Source organism: Phyllobates terribilis, unplaced genomic scaffold (genome assembly GCF_046119375.1).
Source record: "Phyllobates terribilis strain yellow unplaced genomic scaffold, ASM4611937v1 Scaffold_7__3_contigs__length_470593459, whole genome shotgun sequence".
Lineage (NCBI taxonomy): Eukaryota > Metazoa > Chordata > Amphibia > Anura > Dendrobatidae > Phyllobates > Phyllobates terribilis.
Window position 1 is genome coordinate 289,171,486 of NW_027362767.1, and position 22,778 is coordinate 289,194,263.

Genomic DNA, 22,778 nt, shown 5'->3' on the forward strand with positions numbered 1-22,778 from the left:
CCACACCTCCTGCCCAGTCTTGGGAGGGGAAGAACTTCCCCTATAAAAACCCGGGGCTGAGGCAGGGTGAGGAGTCAAGGAGAGTAGAGACGAGAAACAGTCATAGGAAGAAACAGCAGAAGCTCAGTGGGAGCAATACTACTACGAGTCAGGGGCTGGCAGCTGCAGAGCTCGCCCTGACTGAGAAGCTTTCTTACCGGACCCGGCGTCCGAGGCTGTGGGGACTAACTCTTACCCAGCAGCAGAAGCCGACCGGCAGGGGATTTCAGGTCCTCAGGCCCAGAAACCCGAAGGCAAGGTCACACGCGTGGGACCAGCACCGCCATCGTGGAGCGGAAGCCATTAGAAGGCCCCGAGTCACCGGCCATACGGGTGAGCACCACACGGCACACTCAGGGACGTGGGCTACTTATATCCGCTTCTAGCAAGGTAGCCAGAAGAGTACAGTCAGTTTGGGAGGCCTACAACTCCGCCTGGCCAGGGGAGATCCCATCTGCTCAAGGACTGACCAGGCCCCGTTCGCTAGCAAGTACTCCGGGAGGGTCTATCGTTGTTACCAGTAAAGACCCTGAATTACACCGCACCGTCTCTGAGTGGTTCCTGCTACCCCCATCTTCCACGTCGGCTGCCCTGAGGCCATACCCCTCCCGTTGGGGGTTATACTATCACGCTGCACAATTCTACACCGGCCTCAGCGGTCTGCCCTGCAGCGGCAGCTCCATAGCTGCAAATCAACGGGTGGCGTAGTCGACACTCAAATAACACCTATCAAGACTGCCACACACTGAGTTTGACTCCCTGGGCACGGACCGGGTCCCCGCCACTCGGAGACTACAACCCTCATCTGATCCGGTTCCGGGTAAGCCCCCGTGCGCGAGACGCTGCGCGACACAGCTGGCCCAGGGGCGCGTCATATTTACAAGAGCCCCTGTGAAACCAATTATGTAAATAGATTATCTCAAACAATGGTAGATGAGCCCTGCACCTTTACCTCTGACATGTGATATACACACTAAGCTTTGGGGGAGGAGGGTGAGAGCAGTTCTGCCATTCAGGGAGCTGAGCCCAGAGAAGCAGAAGGAACATGTATTTTTGTAAGAATCAGACTTGAGCCCAGAGCAGCAGAGAGAGTCTTGGGAGAGAGATTCTGAAGAACTTTGGAAGGAGAATGAGAAACAGCCTTCAGGATAGCAGATGGATTGCATGGGATTACCAAAAAGACACAGATTTGAATTCTATATTATTTAAGCCTAAGGGTACCTGCCCTGACTGGAAAGATTCGGATCTGCTCCATTAACCATCAGAGAGACATGGATACATTTGGGGAAGTCCAGGAGAGGACGAAGAAGTCATCTGGCCCCATGGATATGTTGTTTTGAGGTTTCTAGGAGGGACCTATCGGTCGCCTGGAACCCATGGAGACATTTGAAGTTGCCAGGAGGGACCCACCATTCGCCTGGCTTCATGAAAAACTCTGAGAGGCCAGTTTTGGACCCTCGGGTCTCCTGGTCTTGTACCTCGATGGACTGCTAGCTTCCTAAGCTTGCCGCTACCTTCTCTCTGTGGGGACCCGCCAGAAGCGTAGTCGGCCCTGGAAGTCTCCAAAGTCACAGCTGTTCTATCCCAGGCGGGTCAGCAGGAGGGTGAGACTGTGTAATGTTGCACCGTCTTGGGTAATTGCTGGAACTGTTCTGTGTGTTTATTGTCCACTTTGTGGTTCAGTAAAATATTGCCACGCTGTTTTACCTGTGTGGCACCCCAGGGGTCTGGTTTCCATGGTAACAGCAATGTTATGTCTGAGAGCAGGTGGGAGGTCTCTTGGTCAGGGATCCTGTGCATGCCACACCTCCTGCCCAGTCCTGGGAGGGGAAGGACTTCCCCTATATAAACCTGGGGCTGAGGCAGGGTTAGAGAGTTCAGAGGGAGAGTGCAGCCAGGAGGGCTGACAGGGAGCTGTGGCTCCGGCTGGGCCCAGCTCCTGGGCCATGCCAGAAGTAGAGAAGAGAAGCAGCATAGGAAGAAACAACAGGAGCTCTGTGGGAGCAGTGTTACAAGGAGTCAGGGGCTGGCAGCTGCAGAGCTCGCCCTGACTGAGAAGATTTCTTACCGGACCCGGAGTCCGAGGCTGTGGGGACTAACTCCTACCCAGCAGCAGAATCCGTCAGGCAGGGGATTTCAGGTCCTCTGGCCAAGAAACCCGAAGGCACGGTCACACGCATGGGACCAGCACCGCCGTCATGGAGCGGAAGCTACTAGAAGGCCCCGAGTCACCGGCCATACGGGTGAGCACCACACGGTACACTCAGGGACGTGGGCTACTTACAGTCAGTTTGGGAGGCCTACAACTCCGCCTGGCCAGGGGAGATCCCATCTGCTCAAGGACTGACCAGACCCCGATCGCTAGCCAGTACTCCGGGAGGGTCTATCTGTCACCAGTAAAGACCCTGACTCACACCGCATCGTCTCTGAGTGATTCCTGCTACCCCCATCATCCACGTCGGCTGCCCTGAGGCCATACCCCTCCCGTTGGGGGTTATACCATCTACGCTGCACTATCCTACCACCGGCCTCAGCGGTCTGCCCTGCAGCGGCAGCTCCATAGCTGCATTCAACGGGTGGCGTAGTCGTCCTACATCTACCGCTGATACAGCGCCACTTAGTCTGACTCCCTGGGCACGGACCGGGTCACCGCCACGAGACTACAACCCTCAACAGATCCGGCTCCGGGTAAGCTCCCGCCTGCGCAACGCAGCGCGACACAGGCCCAGGGGCGCGTCACCTGCACCCTGTGTTGTTTGAGTAGCGTTACACCCACGGAAGACCCAGGGTCTTCACACCACTCATTAATGTATTTACATATAATTAATATTTTACATGGAAATACAATGGCCCAGTAATGAGTAAAATAAAAATAATATATATGCGCCTACTGATCACCTGCCTCTTCTCTCTTAACTACAATTAAATAGAATGTTGCTGTAGACACTTAAAAGGGAAAGGTGGGCTTCTCAAAGTGTTTAAGTATTTGGACACATTATGCATAGTATTCACGTAGCTTTTCAATATAGCCAATTTACTAATATAAACTTAAACGGGTTGTCCCATTTCAAAGATCAGTGGTTTAGGGAGGCAAAAAAAAACAGAACTGTTACTCATTCCTGCGGCATCCTGCGCTGCATGTCGCAGCTGGTGATTGTGTGCAGGCTGCAGTGGTGATGATTGTGTGCAGGCTGCAGTGGTGATGATTGTGTACAGGCTGCAGTGGTGACGTTATTTTGACATTGCTCCAGTCAATAAATTTGTCACTTGTGTTGTCTACATTAGCGGAGCGGTTGACCTCAATGTTTGACTGCAGTGCTGATGACATGACGCCACCACTTCAGCCTAAACACTGTCATTGGAGCAGCAGCGCTGGACCCAGGAAGGGTGAGTAACCACTCACTTAGGGCTTTTTGCCTTTTTTAGACTGAAGAAATTAATCTTTGAAAGTGGAAAACCCATTTAATGGAAGCCATATGCCTTTTGCAAAGCCCACTCGTACTGAGTGGATCAGCACAGTTCCAAACGCTATTTAGTATCCGTTGATAGGTGTTATAGATTCCTATTTATTCCAGTAACATGATCTGCAGGCCTGACAGCGGTCAATAAAAAACTAAACTTCTACCCCTGAGGAAGCCACAGAGTAGGTTGCGAAACACGTTGGGTCTTTTCCTCATTTTATATTTATCTGCCTCTAGTCACAGGTTTCCTTTTGTATTCATACTGCTTTGGTGGTTATCATGGCTACATGCATTGATTTATGTCTATAATCTTGTGTTCATTGACATATATTGACTTGCATATTATTTTACTTATAGCACAGGTATATACTGATTGCATGTTGCTGCCATCAAATTTTTAATGCTTTGATGCATTATACTCGATTCATTCTTCTTTTTTTGTAGTCATAAATCAGCTGAGAGGAGTTTAAAAATAAGATAGTTACAAAATCCCTGTCAGACCGTCATAGCAGGTGTGTAATATAAATATATATATATATATATATATATATATATATATATATATGTATATATATATATATATATACAGTGCCTACAAGTAGTATTCAACCCCCTGCAGATTTAGCTGGTTTGATAAGATGCAAATAAGTTAGAGCCTTCAAACTGCAAACGAGAGTAGGTTTTATGAACAGAAGCATAAATCTTACAAACCAAGAAGTTATGTTGCTCAGTTGAATTTTATTACATTTTAAACATAAAAGTGTGGGTCAATTATTATACAACCCCTATGTTTAATATTTTGTGGAATAACCCTTGTTTGCAATTACAGCTAATAATCGTCTTTTATAAGACCTGATCAGGCCGGCACAGGTCTGTGGAGTTATCTTGGCCCACTCCTCCATGCAGATCTTCTCCAAGTTATCTAGGTTCTTTGGGTGTCTCATGTGGACTTTATTCTTGAGCTCCTTCCACAAGTTTTCAATTGGGTTAAGGTCAGGAGACTGACTAGGCCACTCCAACACCTTGACTTTTTCCCTCTTGAACCAGGCCTTGGTTTTCTTGGCTGTGTGCTTTGGGTCATTGTCTTGTTGGAAGATGAAATTACGACCCATCTTAAGATCCTTGATGGAAGAGCGGAGGTTCTTGGCCAAAATCTCCAGGTAGGCCGTGCTTTCCATCTTCCCATGGATGCGGACCAGATGGCCAGGCCCCTTGGCTGAGAAACTGCCCCACAGCATGATGCTGCCACCACCATGCTTGACTGTAGGGATGGTATTCTTGGGGTCGTATGCAGTGCCATCCAGTCTCCAAACGTCACGTGTGTGGTTGGCACCAAAGATCTCGATCTTGGTCTCATCAGACCATAGAACCTTGAACCAGTCTGTCTCAGAGTCCTCCAAGTTATCATGAGCAAACTGTAGATGAGCCTTGACATGACGCTTTGAAAGTAAAGGTACCTTACGGGCTCGTCTGGAATGGAGACCATTGCGGTGGAGTACGTTACTTATGGTATTGACTGAAACCAATGTCCCCACTGCCATGAGATCTTCCCGGAGCTCCTTCCTTGTTGTCCTTGGGTTAGCCTTGACTCTTCGGACAAGCCTGGCCTCGGCACGGGAGGACACTTTCAAAGGCTGTCCAGGCCGTGGAAGGCTAACAGTAGTTCCATAAGCCTTCCACTTACGGATGATGCTCCCAACAGTGGAGACAGGTAGGCCCAACTCCTTGGAAAGGGTTTTGTACCCCTTGCCAGCCTTGTGACCCTCCACGATCTTGTCTCTGATGGCCTTAGAATGCTCCTTTGTCTTTCCCATGTTGACCATGTCTGAGTGCTGTTCTCAAGTTTGGGGAGGGTCTTAAATAGTCAGAAAAGGCTGGCAAAAGAGATCTTTAATCCACACATGTGAAGCTCATTATTCTTGGTGCCTGAACTACTTCTTAATACTTTAGGGAGACCAAACAGAATTCTTGTGGTTTGAGGGGTTGAATAATAAATGACACTCTGAATTAACTTTTAACGTTTTTTAAAAAAAAAAAAATTTGCTGCAGTGCATTTCCCACTTCCAGGCTGATCTACAGTACAAATGTCACAATGCCAAGTTAATTCCGCATGTGTCAACCAGCTAAATCTGCAGGGGGTTGAATACTACTTTTAGGCACTGTATATATATATATATATATATATATATATATATATATATATATATATATATATATATACACACCGTGTGCAGAATTATTAGGCAAATGCGTATTTTGATAACTTTGATACTTTTTCTCCATGTTGTCCTACTCCAAGCTGCATAGGCTTGAGAGCCAACTACCAATTAAGTAAATCTGGTGATGTGCATCTCTGTAATGAGGAGGGGTGTTGTCTAATGACATCAACACCCTATATAAGGTGTGCTTAATTATTAGGAAACTTCCTTTCCTTTGGCAAAATGGGTCAGAAGAGAGATTTGACGGGCTCTGAAAAGTCCAAAATTGTGAGATGTCTTGCAGAGGGATGCAGCAGTCTTGAAATTTCCAAACTTTTGAAGCGTGATCACCGAACAATCAAGCGTTTCATGGTAAATAGCCAACAGGGTCGCAAGATCGTGTTGGCCAAAAAAGGCGCAAAATAACTGCCCGTGAATTGAGGAAAATCAAGCATGAAGCTGCTAAGATGCCATTCGCCACTAGTTTTGCTATATTTCAGAGCTGCAACGTTACTGGAGTATCAAAAAGCACAAGGTGTGCGATACTCAGGGACATGGCCAAGGTAAGGAAGGCTGAAAAACAACCACCTTTGAACAAGAAACAAAAGATAAAACGTCAAGAATGGGCCAAGAAATATCTTAAGACTGATTTTTCAAAGGTTTTATGGACTGATGAAATGAGAGTGACTCTTGATGGGCCAGATGTATGGGCCAGAGGCTGGATCAATAAAGGGCAGAGAGCTCCACTCTGACTCAGACGCCAGCAAGGTGGAGGTGGGGTACTGGTATGGACTGGTATCATCAAAGATGAACTTGTGGAACCTTTTCGGGTTGAGGATGGAGTGAAGCTCAACTCCCAGACCTACTGCCAGTTTCTGGAAGACAACTTCTTCAAGCAGTGGTACAGGAAGAAGTCGGTATCGTTCAAGAAAAACATGATTTTCATGCAGGACAATGCTCCATCACATGCATCCAACTACTCCACAGCGTGGCTGGCCAGTAAAGGTCTAAAACAAGAAAAAATAATGACATGGCCCCCTTGTTCACCTGATCTGAACCCCATAGAGAACCTGTGGTCCATCATAAAATGTGAGATCTACAGGGAGGGAAAACAGTACACCTCTCGGAACAGTGTCTGGGAGGCTGTGGTTGCTGCTGCAAGCAATGTTGATCGAAAACAGATCAAGCAACTGACAGAATCTATGGATGGAAGGCTGTTGAGTGTCATCATAAAGAAAGGTGGCTATATTGATCACTAATTTTTTTTGTTTTTATTTTTGCATGTCAGAAATGTTTATTTATAAATTTTGTGCACTGATATTGGTTTACCTGGTGAAAATAAACAAGTGAGATGGGATATTTGTTTTTTATTAAGTTGCCTAATAATTCTGCACAGTAATAGTTACCTGCACAAACAGATATCCTCCTAAAATAGCCAAATCTAAAAAATCCCACTCCAACTTCCAAAAATATTAAGCTTGGATATTTATGAGTCTTTTGGGTTGATTGAGAACATAGTTGTTGATCAATAATAAAAATAATCCTCTAAAATACAACTTGCCTAATAATTCTGCACACAGTGTGTATGTATGTATATATATATATATATATATATATATATATATATAGTACAGACCAAAAGTTTGGACACACCTTCTCATTTAAAGATTTTTCACACACACACAGGATGGTCCAAAAGTAGGTGGACAGAAAATAATAACATTTATTTTGATTTGTATATAAAATTATATTTACTAACACAAGCATAACATTGACAATTACATTTTATTCTGAACAATAATACAAAAGCCTTTAAATTTTATCAACGCAGGTGCTCAAACTGTTTTCCATTACAATTTGCACTGCTTTGAAGTCTGCCTCTTACGCTTCGACAAACTTTTTTGCACAAGTCTCTTTGGGTATTAATTTCTTGAAATGCATCTCTTGCGTAATTTTTCAAATCACTGACACTTTTTGGTTTTCGACTATAAACTTTGTCCTTGAGTACTCCCCAAAAGAAAAAATCCATTGGGGTCAAGTCTGGTGAACGTGCCGGCCAATCCATTTATTAGGAAATGTTTCATCAAGATACTCGCGGACTACTCTTGAATAATGTGGAGGGGCCCCATCTTGTTGGATATAAAGGTCATTTGAATTAGGCTGTTGCTGTAACTGGGGAACAACTTGATTCATTAGAATTTCGAGATACTTATCTCCTGTGACTGTTCCATCAAAAAATATTGGTCCTAAAATACCAAACCTGAAATACCACCCCAAACATTGACACCAGGCTCATTTAGTTGTTGCTCTAATGTTAAATGCATGTTCTCATTATACCAGTAAATACAATTATGTCTGTTAATATGGCCGGATAATTTGAAAGAAGCTTCATCACTCCACATAATGTTATCTAACATTACTGGATTTTGTTTGATAAATCTCCCCCTTCACAACCTTATTACACTTTCTGTCCACCTACTTTTGGACCACCCTGTGTTTGTGTATGTATATATGTGTATGTATATATATATTTATATATATATGTGTATGTATGTATGTATATATATATATATATATATATATATATATATATATATATATATATATATATATTACAGTACAGACCAAAGGTTTGGACACACCTTCTCATTTAAAGATTTTTTTCTGTATTTTCATGACTATGAAAATTGTACATTCACACTGAAGGCATCAAACCTATGAATTAACACATGTGGAATTATATACTTAACAAAAAGTGTGAAACAACTGAAAATATGTCTTATATTCTAGGTTCTTCAAAGTAGCCACCTTTTGCTTTGCTGCCTGCTTTGCACACTCTTGGCATTCTCTTGATGAGCTTCAACAGGTAGTCACCGGAAATCGTTTTCACTTCACAGGTGTGCCCTGTCTGGTTTAATAAGTGGGATTTCTTGCCTTATAAATGGGGTTGGGACCATCAGTTGTGTTGTGCAGAAGTCTGGTGGATACACAGCTGATAGTCCTACTCAATAGACTGTTAGCTGCTTTTTTTCTTGCCATAATACAAATTCTAAGTAAAGAAAAACGAGTGGCCATCATTACTTTAAGAAATGAAGGTCAGTCAGTCTGAAAAATTGGGAAAACTTTGAAAGTGTCCCCAAGTGCAGTTGCAAAAACCATCAAGCGCTACAAAGAAACTGGCTCACATGAGGACCACCCCAGGAAAGGAAGACCAAGAGTCACCTCTGCTTCTAAGGATAAATTTATCCGAGTCACCAGCCTCAGAAATCGCAGGTTAACAGCAGCTCAGATTAGATACCAGGTCAATGCCACACAGAGTTCTAGCAGCAGACACATCTCTACAACAACTGTTAAGAGGAGACTTTGTGCAGCAGGCCTTCATGGTAAAATAGCTGCTAGGAAACCACTGCTAAGGACAGGCAACAAGCAGAAGAGACTTGTTTGGGCTAAAGAACACAAGGAATGGACATTAGACCAGTGGAAATCTGTGCTTTGGTCTGATGAGTCCAAATTTTAGATCTGTGGTTCCAACCACCGTGTCTTTGTGCGACGCAGAAAAGGTGAACGGATGGACTCTACATGCCTGGTTCCCAGCGTGAAGCATGGAGGAGGAGGTGTGATGGTGTGGGGGTGCTTTGCTGGTGACACTGTTGGGGATTTATTCAAAATTGAAGGCATACTGAACCAGCATGGCTACCACAGCATCTTGCAGCGGCATGCTATTCCATCCGGTTTGCGTTTAGTTGGACCATCATTTATTTTTCAATAGGACAATGACCCCAAACACACCTCCAGGCAGTTTAAAGGCTATTTGACCAAGAAGGAGAGTGATGGGGTGCTACGCCAGATGACCTGGCCTCCACAGTCACCAGACCTGAACCCAATCAAGATGGTTTGGGGTGAGCTGGATCGCAGAGTGAAGGCAAAAGGGCCAACAAGTGCTAAGCATCTCTGGGAAGTCCTTCAAGATTGTTGGAAGACCATTTCAGGTGACTACCTCTTGAAGCTCATCAAGATAATGCCAAGAGTGTGCAAAGCAGTCATCAAAGCAAAAGGTGGCTACTTTGAAGAACCTAGAATATGACATATTTTCAGTTGTTTCACACTTTTTGTTAACTATATAATTCCACATGTGTTAATTAATGCCTTCAGTGTGAATGTACAATTTTTATAGTCATGAAAATACAGAAAAATCTTTAAATGAGAAGGTGTATCCAAACTTTTGGTCTGTACTGTATATACACTGCTCAAAAAAATAAAGGGGAACACTCAAATAACACATCCTAGATCTGAATGAATGAAATATTCTCATTGAGTACTTTGTTCTGTACAAAGTTGAATGTGCTGACAACAAAATCACACAAAAATCATCAATGGAAATCAAATTTATTAACCAATGGAGGCCTGGATTTGGAGTCATCCCCCAAATTAAAGTGGAAAAACACACTACAGGCTGATCCAACTTTGATGTAATGTCCTTAAAACAAGTCAAAATGAGGCTCAGTATTGTGTGTGGCCTCCACGTGCCTGTATGACCTCCCTACAACGCCTCGGCATGCTCCTGATGAGGTTGCGGATGGTCTCCTGTGGGATCTCCTCCCTGACCTGGACTAAAGCATCCGCCAACTCCTGGACAGTCTGTGGTGCAACGTGACGTTGGTGGATGGAGCGAGACATGATATCCCAGATGTGCTCAATCGGATTCAGGTCTGGGGAACGGGCGGGCCAGTCCATAGCTTCAATGCCTTCTTCTTGCAGGAACTGCTGACACACTCCAGCCACATGAGGTCTGGCATTGTCCTGCTTTAGGAGGAACCCAGGGCCAACCGCACCAGCATATGGTCTCACAAGGGGTCTGAGGATCTCGTCTTGGTACCTAATGGCAGTCAGGCTACCTCTGGCGAGCACATGGAGGGCTGTGCGGCCCTCCAAAGAAATGCCCCCCCACACACTATTACTGAACCACTGCCAAACCGGTCATGCTGAAGGATGTTGCATGCAGCAGATCGCTCTCCACGGCGTCTCCAGACTTTGTCACGTCTGTCACATATGCTCAGGTGAACATGCTTTCATCTGTGAAGAGCACAGGGCGCAAGTGGCGACTTTGCCAATCCTGGTGTTCTGTGGCAAATGCAAAGCGTCCTGCACGGTGTTGGGCTGTGAGCACAGCCCCTATCTGTGGACGTCGGGCCCTCATACCACCCTTATGGAGTCAGTTTCTAACCGTTTGTGCGTACACAGGCACATTTGGGCCTGCTGAAGGTCATTTTGCAGAGCTCTGGTAGTGCTCCTCCTGTTCCTCCTTGCACAAAGGCAGAGGTAGCGGTCCTGCTGCTGGGTTGTTGCCCTTCTACGACCCCCTCTACGTCTCCTGGTGCAGTGGCCTGTCTCCTGGTAGCGCCTCCAGCCTTTGAACACTACGCTGACAGACACAGCAAACCTTCTTGGCACAGCTCGCATTGATGTGCCATCCTGGATGAGCTGCACTACCTGAGCAACTTCTGTGGGTTGTAGAGTCCGTCTCATGCTACCACGAGTGTGAAAGCACAACCAACATTCAAAAGTGACCAAAACATCAGCCAGAAAGCATTGGTACTGAGATGGGGTCTGTGGTCCCCACCTGCAGAACCACTCCTTTATTGAGTGTGTCTTGATAATTGCCAATAATTTCCATTATTGTGTATTCCATTTACTCAACAGCATGTGAAATTGATTGTCAATCAGTGTTGCTTCCTAAGTGGACAGTTTGATTTCACAGAAGTTTGATTTACTTGGAGTTATATTCTGTTTAAGTGTACCCTTTATTTTTTTGAGTAGTGTATAAACTGCGATGTTTGAAAAAGACCGTTATTGGTTGAAACATCATGGCATATCGCTTTAAGCTTCGTCTTGTTTGTTTTCAACGGTGTGGTGAATGTATAGATCATAGAACATAGACCATGTTCCTGAACGGTCAGACACAGACATTACACAGTACACAGCATGGGCACATTTATAAGATTATCTCAGCACAGGAACATTTTATTTAAATGACACGCCCAGGGGGATGGGGACGACTGGTACCCTGGCCTTTGCCTGGCCTTGGGAATGTCGCGGTGGTCGGCTCCCAGGCCCGTACCCTGGGGTCAGCTTTTAAAAGGGGATTGTTTGTTAATTTTATGGAAGTTCGTGACGCCACCTGCGGTTTCTGGTGAGAATCACCAGAGCTGCGGCAGTCCACTGAGGCCGGTGGTAAGGCAACTCGATGGTATAGCTCCCCGCAGGTGGAGCTAGGCCTCAGGGCAGCATACGGAGAGGGGGATGCAGGACAGGCGAGACCCAGCCGTGTGAGAGCAAGAACGGGAACGGACACAGTAGTCACTTCAGTACCTTTTACTGGTGGTAGTTCAGGCACATCCCGGAGCACTGTAGGGTGAAGGGTGCATATCAGGATCCTCCCCAATGAGCGGGTGTAAGGCCTCCTGTTTCTTGCCTCTGCGTAGTAAGTTTCTGACCTGCCTGAAGCTAGGCCTAACTTTATCTCTGTCCTGCACCGGCTGACGTTGTGGTAGGGCCTTCTCTTGGACTGCACGCTCCCAGTTTACGGGGCCTATGTGTCTCCTGGCTCTGTTACGTATCAGCTCTCTGGTGAACCTGGGACCTGTAGTTCTCCAGGGATTCCGGTTATGCCTTACTGGGTCATAGAGATCCCGGTAAGCTCGGACTCGGTGTCCGGTATAAGTTTCGGGGTGAGCTGGGTAAGCGCCTCTGCCCCCACTGCTACTCACTTTCCACTCGCCTTCGGCCACGCTCGGGCCCTCACTAGGCTACTCACACTAACGGCAGCTTGCCGCTCTTCACCGCTCTTACAGGCGTCAGCACACCTTGGGCTCACTTACTTGAGCTCCTAGAGTCTTAGTCTGGATGAGCTCCACTGCAGGCTAGCAACTGTAGGAGCTGGAACAGGCTCTGTCCTCTGAGGTAACTCTTCTCAGACTGTACTGGACTCAACTGCTAGACTAGACTAAACTGCCTAGCTCCACCTTCCATATTTATATCCTTAACGGGCTCCCTCTGCTGTTCTGAGGTGGAAGGTGGAGATGTGTGAATGTTTATGGGGGCCTCTTGTGGAGGATTCCATCAATGCACTCTTCTAGGATCTGTGGCTCCAAGCGCAGCTGGGCCCCACATTCCCCCCTAGCAAAGCTCAGCACTCCCGGGCTGAAGTACATATTAAAACAATAGTAAACATTAACAATGCAATAACTCTTCCCTTTATGGGAGGCACATTTCTTAAACGTTGCATAATAACATAAACAGGTACAAAGCGTCCTCAGAATTCAAGTCTCTTATGGTGAGGTTCCCAGACAGGATGTCCATCTCACAGGGTAGAGTACTTGGTGGTTTGAGGGACCTGTCCCAAACCCTCAACGTATGCCCTGGGGTCGCTGCAGTGCATGAAGATCCCGAGTTGGACCTCCAGTAGAGCCACTCCAGACAGGTTTTACTTCTGAGGTCACCTAAAAGGGGCACTCCAGGGAGCACAATTATGTACAATAAATAGTTTTTGGGCTGCACACAGTCCTCAGCCACGGAGTTCTTAGACAAATAAGGAAGTCATTAGGCAAAGTGTCCATATAACTTGAACTGTTCAGTAATAAAGCAAAGCACAAAATAATATACATATGCATGAAAACACACAATATAATTCAATTTAATTCAATGCTATATAATACCCCAGGGGTAACTATCTACACTTTTCAGAGTTTAGCTATCTTACACAGTATATCTGACAGGGGGTTGACCTTTAGTACTACTCGTGGACCTCCGTGGTACTGGAATGCGTGAGGCACTAATAGCTGCTCTACCTCCCAATGTTTCAGTACTAGGTGTGGAGGGGCTACAAGGCTGCATTGACCTCTCTACTGGACTGACAAGTTCACCATTGGCTGGGCCTTTTTGCTCTTCTCCTACCGGGGATCCTTCGTCCGGGGATTCTTCTTGAGCTGGCTCCTCTTCAGCACTTACAGGCTCTTCTTGCTTTGGGTTGAAGGTAATTACAGGGATGATTACTGCTCCTCCTAGTTGGGGCCAATCTGCCGGGAAATCTCCTAAGTCAGTGTGTATTACTGCTTCTTTAGGCTCCTCCTGGATAACAAGAGGCACTTCTCCTTGGGGCTTTAGCAGGTCTGGACACAACTTTAGGTGATCCCTGGATACTGTTGCAGTCGTCCTTCCTCCGTCTCTACTAATTATGAAGGTCTTCTTATTATCAAATCTTGAATTCAACACAGTGTAGGGTTCCCTCTCCCACTGGTCATCAAGTTTGTGGTTCCTTCTTTTCCTTTTTAGTACTACTTCACCAGGTGTGAAGGGTTCTGCTTGGGCACCTCTGTTGTATTGAACTTCCTGCTTGTCCCTCACCCGAGTGAGACTGTCTTCAACGCAGGCTTGTACTCTTCTGTACTGCTCCTGTCTGGCCATGTCCCAGTCCTCAGTGGTCACATCCGCTTCTGGTTCTACAACACCAAGCTCCAGGTCCATGGGCAGCTTTCCTGGCCTTGCTCGCATGAGATATGCCGGAGTACATTCGGTGGAACTCACAGGTATGTGATTGTACAGATCTACTAGGTCAAGTAGTAGGTCTGGCCACTGATTTCTCTCCTCAAGTGGTATGGTCTTTAGCAGGTCGATGATGATGTTATTCATCTTCTCACAGAGACCATTGGTTTGTGGGTGGTACGGTGTAGTTCTTATCTTCTTACACCCGTATAGATGGCAGAACTCCTTGAACAACTCAGCCTCAAAGGCCGGGCCTTGGTCCGTCTGCACCTGCTCAGGGTATCCATGGGGTCTACAGAAATACGCTTGGAACGTCTTTGCTGCTGTCTCTGCCGTCAGGTCTTTGACGGGGGCGACCACCAGGAAACGTGAGTAGTGATCCACCATGGTCAGAGCATAAGAGTACCCTGACCTGCTGAGGGACAGCTTGACATGGTCCAGGGCCACGATCTCCAGGGGTCGAGTCGTCTTGATGGGTTGCAGGGGTGCCTTCTGCCTGCTGTAGTCTTTTCTTCTGAGGCCACAGTGTCCACAGCCCCGGAACCCCTGCTCAATGGAGCTGCCATTCCTACCCAGTAGAATCAACACTTCAGCAGGGTCTCTAGCTTTTTCCAGCCAAAGTGCCCTACCTGATCGTGGTAGGCCTTCAACACCATTTGGATGTCTGTCTTGGGGACCACTATCTGCCATACCATCTCATGGGTTTTCGGATTGACGTACCCTCCGGCACAGCTTCTCACGGTAGATAAACAGCCGGCTTCTCTCGTTCCACAGCTGCTTTGCTTGCAGAGACGCTTTTTCCAGGGAGGAACCTTCTTGGGTTATCAGCTCCTTAATGCGGCAGACAACTGGGTCACTGTCCTTGGTCTCTTTCCAGCTGTGGTGAGGCAGGGGGTTTAACGTCTTTCCACGCTGCCTCCTGGAGGCTCGTTGCTCGTGGATCATCCCATTCCGGTGAAAGGCAGGTAGCTCAATCTCTTCCAGGTCATCCACTTCTTCTTCTGTGTCTGACTGGTGAGGCATCCTGGACAGGGCATCGGCGTTGGCGTTCTTGCGGCCCGCCCGGTATTTAATTGTGAATTGATAGTTTGACAGTCGTTGCAGTGGGCACGCGATCCTGTTTGTGACGCCAGGAAAGATGACACGTGCCGGGGGATAGGACGACTCGGTACCCTGGCCTTTGCCTGGCCTTGGGGATGTCGCGGTGGTCAGCTCCCGAGCCCGTACCCTGGGGTCAGCTTTTAAAAGGGGATTGTTTGTTAATTTTATGGAAGTTCGTGACGCCACCTGCGGTTTCTGGTGAGAATCACCAGCGCTGCGGCTGTCCACTGAGGCCGGTGGTAAGGCAGCTCGATGGTATAGCTCCCCACAGGTGGAGCTAGGCCTCAGGGCAGCGTACGGAGAGGGGGATGCAGGACAGGCGAGACCCAGCCGGGTCAGAGCAAGAACGGGGACGGACACGGTAGTCACTTCAGTACCTTTTACTGGTGGTAGTTCAGGCACATCCCGGAGCACTGTAGGGTGAAGGGTGCATATCAGGATCCTCCCCAATGAGCGGGTGTAGGGCCTCCTGTTTCTTGCCTCTGCGTAGTAAGTTTCTGACCTGCCTGAAGCTAGGCCTAACTTTATCTCTGTCCTGCACCGGCTGACGTTGTGGTAGGGCCTTCTCTTGGAGTGCATGCTCCCAGTTTACGGGGCCTATGTGTCTCCTGGCTCTGTTACGTATCAGCTCTCTGGTGAACCTGGGACCTGTAGTTCTCCAGGGATTCCGGTTATGCCTTACTGGGTCATAGAGATCCCGGTAAGCTCGGACTCGGTGTCCGGTATAAGTTTCGGGGTGAGCTGGGTAAGCACCTCTGCCCCCACTCCTACTCACTTTCCACTCGCCTTCGGCCACGCTCGGGCCCTCACTAGGCTACTCACACTAACGGCAGCTTGCCGCTCTTCACCGCTCTTACAGGCGTCGGCACACCTTGGGCTCACTTACTTGAGCTCCTAGAGTCTTAATCTGGATGAGCTCCACTGCAGGCTAGCAGCTGTAGGAGCTGGAACAGGCTCTGTCCTCTGAGGTAACTCTTCTCAGACTGTACTGGACTCAACTGCTAGACTAGACTAAACTGCCTAGCTCCACCTTCCATATTTATATCCTTAACGGGCTCCCTCTGCTGTTCTGAGGTGGAAGGTGGAGATGTGTGAATGTTTATGGGGGCCTCTTGTGGAGGATTCCATCAATGCACTCTTCTAGGATCTGTGGCTCCAAGCGCAGCTGGGCGCCACATAAACACATCCAATTGTGGAAATTATTATTATTCCAAGATCTATTGATTTAAAATTAACTTTTCTTTGTGGGAAAACCCATTTAAGGCTAGGTTTACATCTGCATCGGGGTCTGTTTCTGAGGTTTTATTATTTTGTACCAAGACAAATGGTGCAGCATACTGTGTTAATTTTTCCAGTAAAATGTCACATGTCTTAATGAAAACCCGATGACCTTCTTAAGAAGTTGGTGGAGTCCGTGTAGGGATCTACTCCTGGCATGAATTCTATTTTTCTGTTTCTAATGTGGACCATAAAAATAGTATTCTTAATGCTGATGTGAACTATATCTGGTGAAGAACACTCTGTAAACTATCAATTTTAATTATGAACATAGCTATTCTTTTATGTGAGCAAATTAAACCCCTAATGTGTTCCAACATATTAATAGCTGTACTTTTAGAATTCCTGGAAGAAGCAAATTTTGCAAAACCCTTCGGTATAATATATAAATTATTAGAATGCTATAAGAAATAAGGTTAAGGGCTGATGTTATCTTTCTCTGTCACATTTTGGTACAAGGGTGACTAATGCCCTCTCGGAAAAGACCATAAAAAGGTCCATATCTCTGGAACCGTACTGTGAAAAAAAATAAGCCTGAATACTCAGGGGTCAATGAAAAATAAGAACAAAAATATACCCACTTTTGACCTGCCCACTTCATTTTATAGTTAAAATATCTATAATATAGTGATGAATCTCACCTACAGATCTTCATACCCAGATGTTCCTTCTGATTAACTTTTCAGGACCATGATCAGCTCCATTCTACTGAGCCAAGTACTAAATAGCCTATTAAATGTGGAATGTGAAAGCTGAAGACTAGAAAGATATTGTATATTCCAGGGCAGTGATGAGATGAAAAGTTATTTTTCTTAAAATAACCTCTTGGGAAAATGCTGTCATTACTCCGAGAGACATTACCATCCTACGTGCAAAGTTACATTTACTGAAATTCATCTTACATGTCCGGACTTGGATTTCGCCAATGAAAATATTTAATTTGATGGCACCAATTTTTATATGTTACTCTAAAATACCTTTTTTAATATTCTAAAACTTAAAAATGGCTGTAAGTCATAGATTAAATGTTTTATGATCTGTCAACAATTGGTGCATCAAACCACTGGTATTCGCCCAAGAATGGGTTGGTTTTATTGCCTTTTTGCATTTATGCATGGCTAATGGGATTCAACACTTAGAGAAACATACTGTTTTATTGGATCGCTGTGGCTGACATCTTGGCTACAATATCTGTAAGCTACTTTTAAAAGAACAGGGGTGGGGAGAAAGTCGCTTTTTTAGGTACTATCATTTGATACAGAAAGAATGTACAGTCAATGTGATGCTTATATCCTCACCCTATGAGCATAGCAATGTACATACTGCAACAGTGTTCTTTCCTGATAACCTTTGGTGATATGTAACATATCAGTTAAAGAATAGGAGTATCTTGGCTGCTGTCTATTCAATGAAATCAGTCTTCCTGGGGACATGTTCTTTTACCCCCTCTTTCCCAGACACTGCCAATCACAGCTCCACAGTGTCTGAGACTGCTAGATCAGCTGCCGAGCTGTGATTGGTAGCGTCTGGGAGGAAGGGGTGAAAGAACACGCCCAGATAGAAGACTCTGAAGAAACACTCAGTTGAACTACAAGCAGAGATTCCACCTATTGCTCTTAAAAAGCAAAAAATGTGAATCTCTGCAGTGGAGCAACGCAGCTCAAAACAGAAAAAAGACGGCCGAATGAGACAAGGTATATAAGGTATTTAACTAAATTTTTTTGAGTAAGTGACAGTTTTTTTTTTTCATTTCAATTGATATCGGAATTGTACTGTTTTATTATTAAATTAAAATTAACAGGAAGCTAAAACATCAGAAATATGTCTACAATACATATTTATGTCTACAATACATAACCTGGTGAAGATCTGGACCAAGATCTTTACCTGGTTTGAGACACCACTGTCTCCATCCTGATGAAGATCCTGAATTGAAAATGTGTTTGTCTTGTAGACTTATTTCTATGGCTGATGGACTAGTCTGGTCACATGCTCGTTCATCAGGAGTCATTTTGTGGACAGGAGAACTGTCAAGGAAACTATATTCTAACAAGTGCAGGAGAACAACCCTCAATAACCATATATTAGTAAGTGCCACCAAAACATGTGCCAACACATTTGTTAAAATAAACACAGTGGCCAATCCCTTTAAAGACATCCATTATTTTTTATCTTTTTCCAGGCTGAAAATAACAAATACAAGATCAATGTTTTCGATATCATATACAAAAAATGTATTCAAAAGGATGATCATCAATCTTGGACTTATTTGTTCTCGCTTTTATTATTGATGAATTAATAAATGAGCAAGAGATTTTATGGAAAATTGTTAACTATAAATTACGTTTTAGGCTTGGAGAGTATTGGTGAATTCTATACTGGTTATTCAGAAGAACTTGATAGATTGCAATAAGGGTGGTCCCGAGTTGCCCTCACTTGATGATCAAACATGCAGCTCGTTTTTCGCATAGGTACAGTAACTGTGTCCCAAATAGTGAGCAGTACCGAGCAGAAAGCACAGGTAGAGGGAAGTACAGTGCATGTAACACAGGTACAGAGCAATATAGTGCATGTAACACAAGTACCGGGCACTGCAGTGCGTGTAGCACAGGTACAGAGCAGTACTGTGCGTGTAGCACAGGTGCAGGGCAGTGCGGTGCATGTAGCACAGGTGCAGGGCAGTGCAGTGGGTGTAGCACAGGTGCAGGGCAGTGCGGTGGGTGTAGCACAGGTGCAGGGCAGTGCGGTGCGTGTAGCACAGGTGCAGGGTAGTGCGGTGCGTGTAGCACTGGTGCAGGGCAGTGCGGTGCGTGTAGCACTGGTGCAGGGCAGTGCGGTGCGTGTAGCACTGGTGCAGGGCAGTGCGGTGCGTGTAGCACTGGTGCAGGGCAGTGCGGGGCGTGTAGCACTGGTTCAGGGCAGTGCGGTGCGTGTAGCACTGGTTCAGGGCAGTGCGGTGCGTGTAGCACTGGTTCAGGGCAGTGCGGGGCGTGTAGCACTGGTTCAGGGCAGTGCGGGGCGTGTAGCACTGGTTCAGGGCAGTGCGGTGCCTGTAGCACTGGTTCAGGGCAGTGCGGGGCCTGTAGCACTGGTTCAGGGCAGTGCGGGGCGTGTAGCACTGGTTCAGGGCAGTGCGGGGCGTGTAGCACTGGTGCAGGGCAGTGCGGGGCCTGTAGCACTGGTTCAGGGCAGTGCGGGGCCTGTAGCACTGGTTCAGGGCAGTGCGGGGCGTGTAGCACAGGTAGAAAATTGGACCTTCTACTTCCAATTGCTCTTGACATGTCAAACAATACAGCTTGCCAATGAATGCATTTACATTATTTTTTATGTCAAAGAATAAATCTAAATAAAAGGTATTAACTCTTGTGATAGTTATCACTGGAAAATTTGGATAATAAATGTTTTAATAGCAGTAATTGCTTTGTTTACAGTCTTCTGTGCTTGCATAACAATGTAGCAATAATATTAATATTGCTTTTTAATTTTTAGCAAAAAAGGTTGGACCTCCCGGTCCATCAGGACCCACTGGTCCTGCAGGACCTCAAGGGCCACCAGGGCCTCCAGGACCACCCGGAATCCCAGGCATTCCTGGTATACCAGGATCGAATGCTATGGGCCCTCCTGGACCTCCTGGGCCCCCAGGACCTCAAGGACCACCTGGGAATCAAGGGCCTTCAGGTATGGTAATGTTATGAGATATTGATGTGGGTAGCACGTGCACGTTTGTTTTCTAATCAGTCCTTTTTTTTCTACTATTTTCATCAGGATCTGGAGACAGGACTAGTCCAAGAGAGATACAGGTTAGATTCTTTCTGGCCTTTTAGGCCGTCTTTTGATCATAGTTTATTAAAAATTAAACATATCACAATATTCCTCTCAATTTCCTCTCCCCTCTATTAAAACAACAGCATAGTTAAATGTTTGCTATTGAACACTGTGTTCTGTTCACTTTTATTGGCAAGCCTTAATTGATTTTATTCACCTAGAAAAGAACTTTGTTTAACGGGGTTGGACATTTTACATTAACAAATGTGTTGAGGGCACAATATTTTGCACTTACTAACGTGAATATTACTGGTCGTCCTCCTGCACTTGTTAGTGCAGCTTTCCATAAAGACTGCAAAGCTCTCCTGTCTACAAAATTGCTACTTACGGAGGAGCGAGTGACTGGGTCTATCCATGGGCCTCATAGATGAAAAACGCTGTACATGGGACAGCTGTTTTTTTAATTGAAGGAAGCAGCTGCTTGCTGCGGTTTTGATACAATCACAGTTTTCTCTGCTGCAGATCTAGCAGTTCTCAGAATGCAGAGCTCTGTATAACCCCGCTCACACCACTGATTGGCAACTTTCTGCCTATGTACAGTGAACACAGCTGCCAATCGGTGGTGGGGGAGAGGTTATACAGAGCTCATGAATATGAAGGACTACATGGTAGTACCTTTACTAATCCACTACTGATAATCTCCTACTGATAAAACTGTGATTTTATAAAAACAGCAAGCAGCCCAGTCAGTGACACATCATTTGAATCAGGGTCTCTGTCTTTAAATTTTGCTGCTCTTAGATTAGATAGCATAAACCTGGTGCTAGATTCCCTTTAATCTTTTTTTTCTAATTTTAGGCATTTCATACATTATGGTGGTTTCATTATTGTTTTTTTGCTTATTTTGCAGCCAGCTGCAGTCCACTTACATGGTCAAGACTCAGCAATACAAGTCAAAAATGGTAAGAAACCAGTTATTGCTTTTTAACTCATTTTCTTCTATAAATTTGCTGCTAAGAGAATGGGGGATAAACTGCTGCCCCCTACCTAGTTGCATACACAACCATGGATACCAAAATTGGGAGCCCAACAATGTATTTGTGGAAGGGTCATGTAAAGGCAATGTATATACAATAGCCCACTCTAATCAAGCGTTTTCTATGTCAAATTGACAAACTATGGTACATAACAATTTCCTAATGTTGTAGAATATAAAAAGTTAAAGATATGAAGCAGACTGTCCAAGATAAAAATATTTTCTGAAGCAAAATAGAAAACATTGAGCAACACAATTAACAAAAACTTCCAAGCAAATCTGATCTACTGTAGTGGCTGTTGTGACTACTAGGGAAATGTTGGGAGTGCTGTAACTACAGTGGGGAAAAAAAAGTATTTGATGCACTTCTTATTTTGTAAGTTTTCCCGCCTACAAAGAATGGAGAGATCTGTAATTTTTATCACAGGTAGAGACAGAATCTAAAAAAAAAAAAACAGAAAATCAAATAGTATGATTTTTACATAATTAATTTCCATTTTACTGCATGAAATAAGTATTTGATCACCTACCAACCAGCAAGAATTCTGGCTCTCACATATCTGTTTGTTTTTCTTTAAGAAGCCCTCCTTCTCTGCACTCATTACCTGTATTAATTGCACCTGTTTGAACTCGTTACCTGTATAAAAGACACCTGTCCACACAATCAATCACACTCCAACATCTCCATCATGGCCAAGACTATATAGCTTTCTAAGGACACCAGGGACAAAATTGTAGACCTGCACAAGGCTGGGATGAGCTACAGGACAATAGGCAAGCGGATTGGTGAGAAGGCAACAACTGTTGGCGCAATTATTAGAAAATGGAAGAAACGCAAGATGACTTTCAATCTTCCTTGGTCTGGGGCTCAATGCAGGATCTTGCCTCGTGGGGGTAAGGATGATTCTGAGAAAGGTCAAGAATCAGCCCAGAACTACATGGGAGGACCTGGTCAATGACCTGAAGAGAGCTGGGACCACAGTCTCAAACATTACCGTTAGTAACATACTACGCAGTCATGGATTGAAACCCTGCAGGGCATGCAAGGTCCCCCTGCTCAAACCAACTCATGTCCAGGCATGTCCTTTTGAAGTTCGCTAGTGACCATCTGGATAATCCAGAGGAGGCATGGGAGAAGGTCATGTGGTCAGATGAGACCAAAATAGATCTTTTTGGTATCAGCTCCACTCGCTGTGTTTGGAGAAAGAAGGATGAGTACAACCCCAAGGACACTGTCCCAACCCTGGATTATACTTTGGGGTCAAAGCATTTCAATGTCCTGGAGTGGCCTAGCCAGTCTCCAGACCTGAACCCAATAGAAAATCTTTGGAGGGAGCTGAAACTCAATGTTGCTCAGCG

At 45.5% G+C, this 22,778-nt stretch overlaps 1 protein-coding gene across 4 annotated transcripts in view; it reads left to right on the forward strand.

Annotated features, from left to right (window-relative positions):
- The window catches only part of EDA (ectodysplasin A), a 174,875-nt gene that overhangs the window by 148,546 nt on the left and 3,551 nt on the right, over positions 1-22,778 (forward strand). For all 4 annotated transcript variants that reach the window (XM_073640928.1, XM_073640929.1, XM_073640930.1 and 1 more), the window contains exons 4-6: positions 20,108-20,296; positions 20,384-20,418; positions 21,294-21,345. In XM_073640928.1, coding sequence (XP_073497029.1) covers positions 20,108-20,296; positions 20,384-20,418; positions 21,294-21,345 — 276 coding nt within the window. The remainder of the gene's footprint in view (positions 1-20,107; positions 20,297-20,383; positions 20,419-21,293; positions 21,346-22,778) is intronic.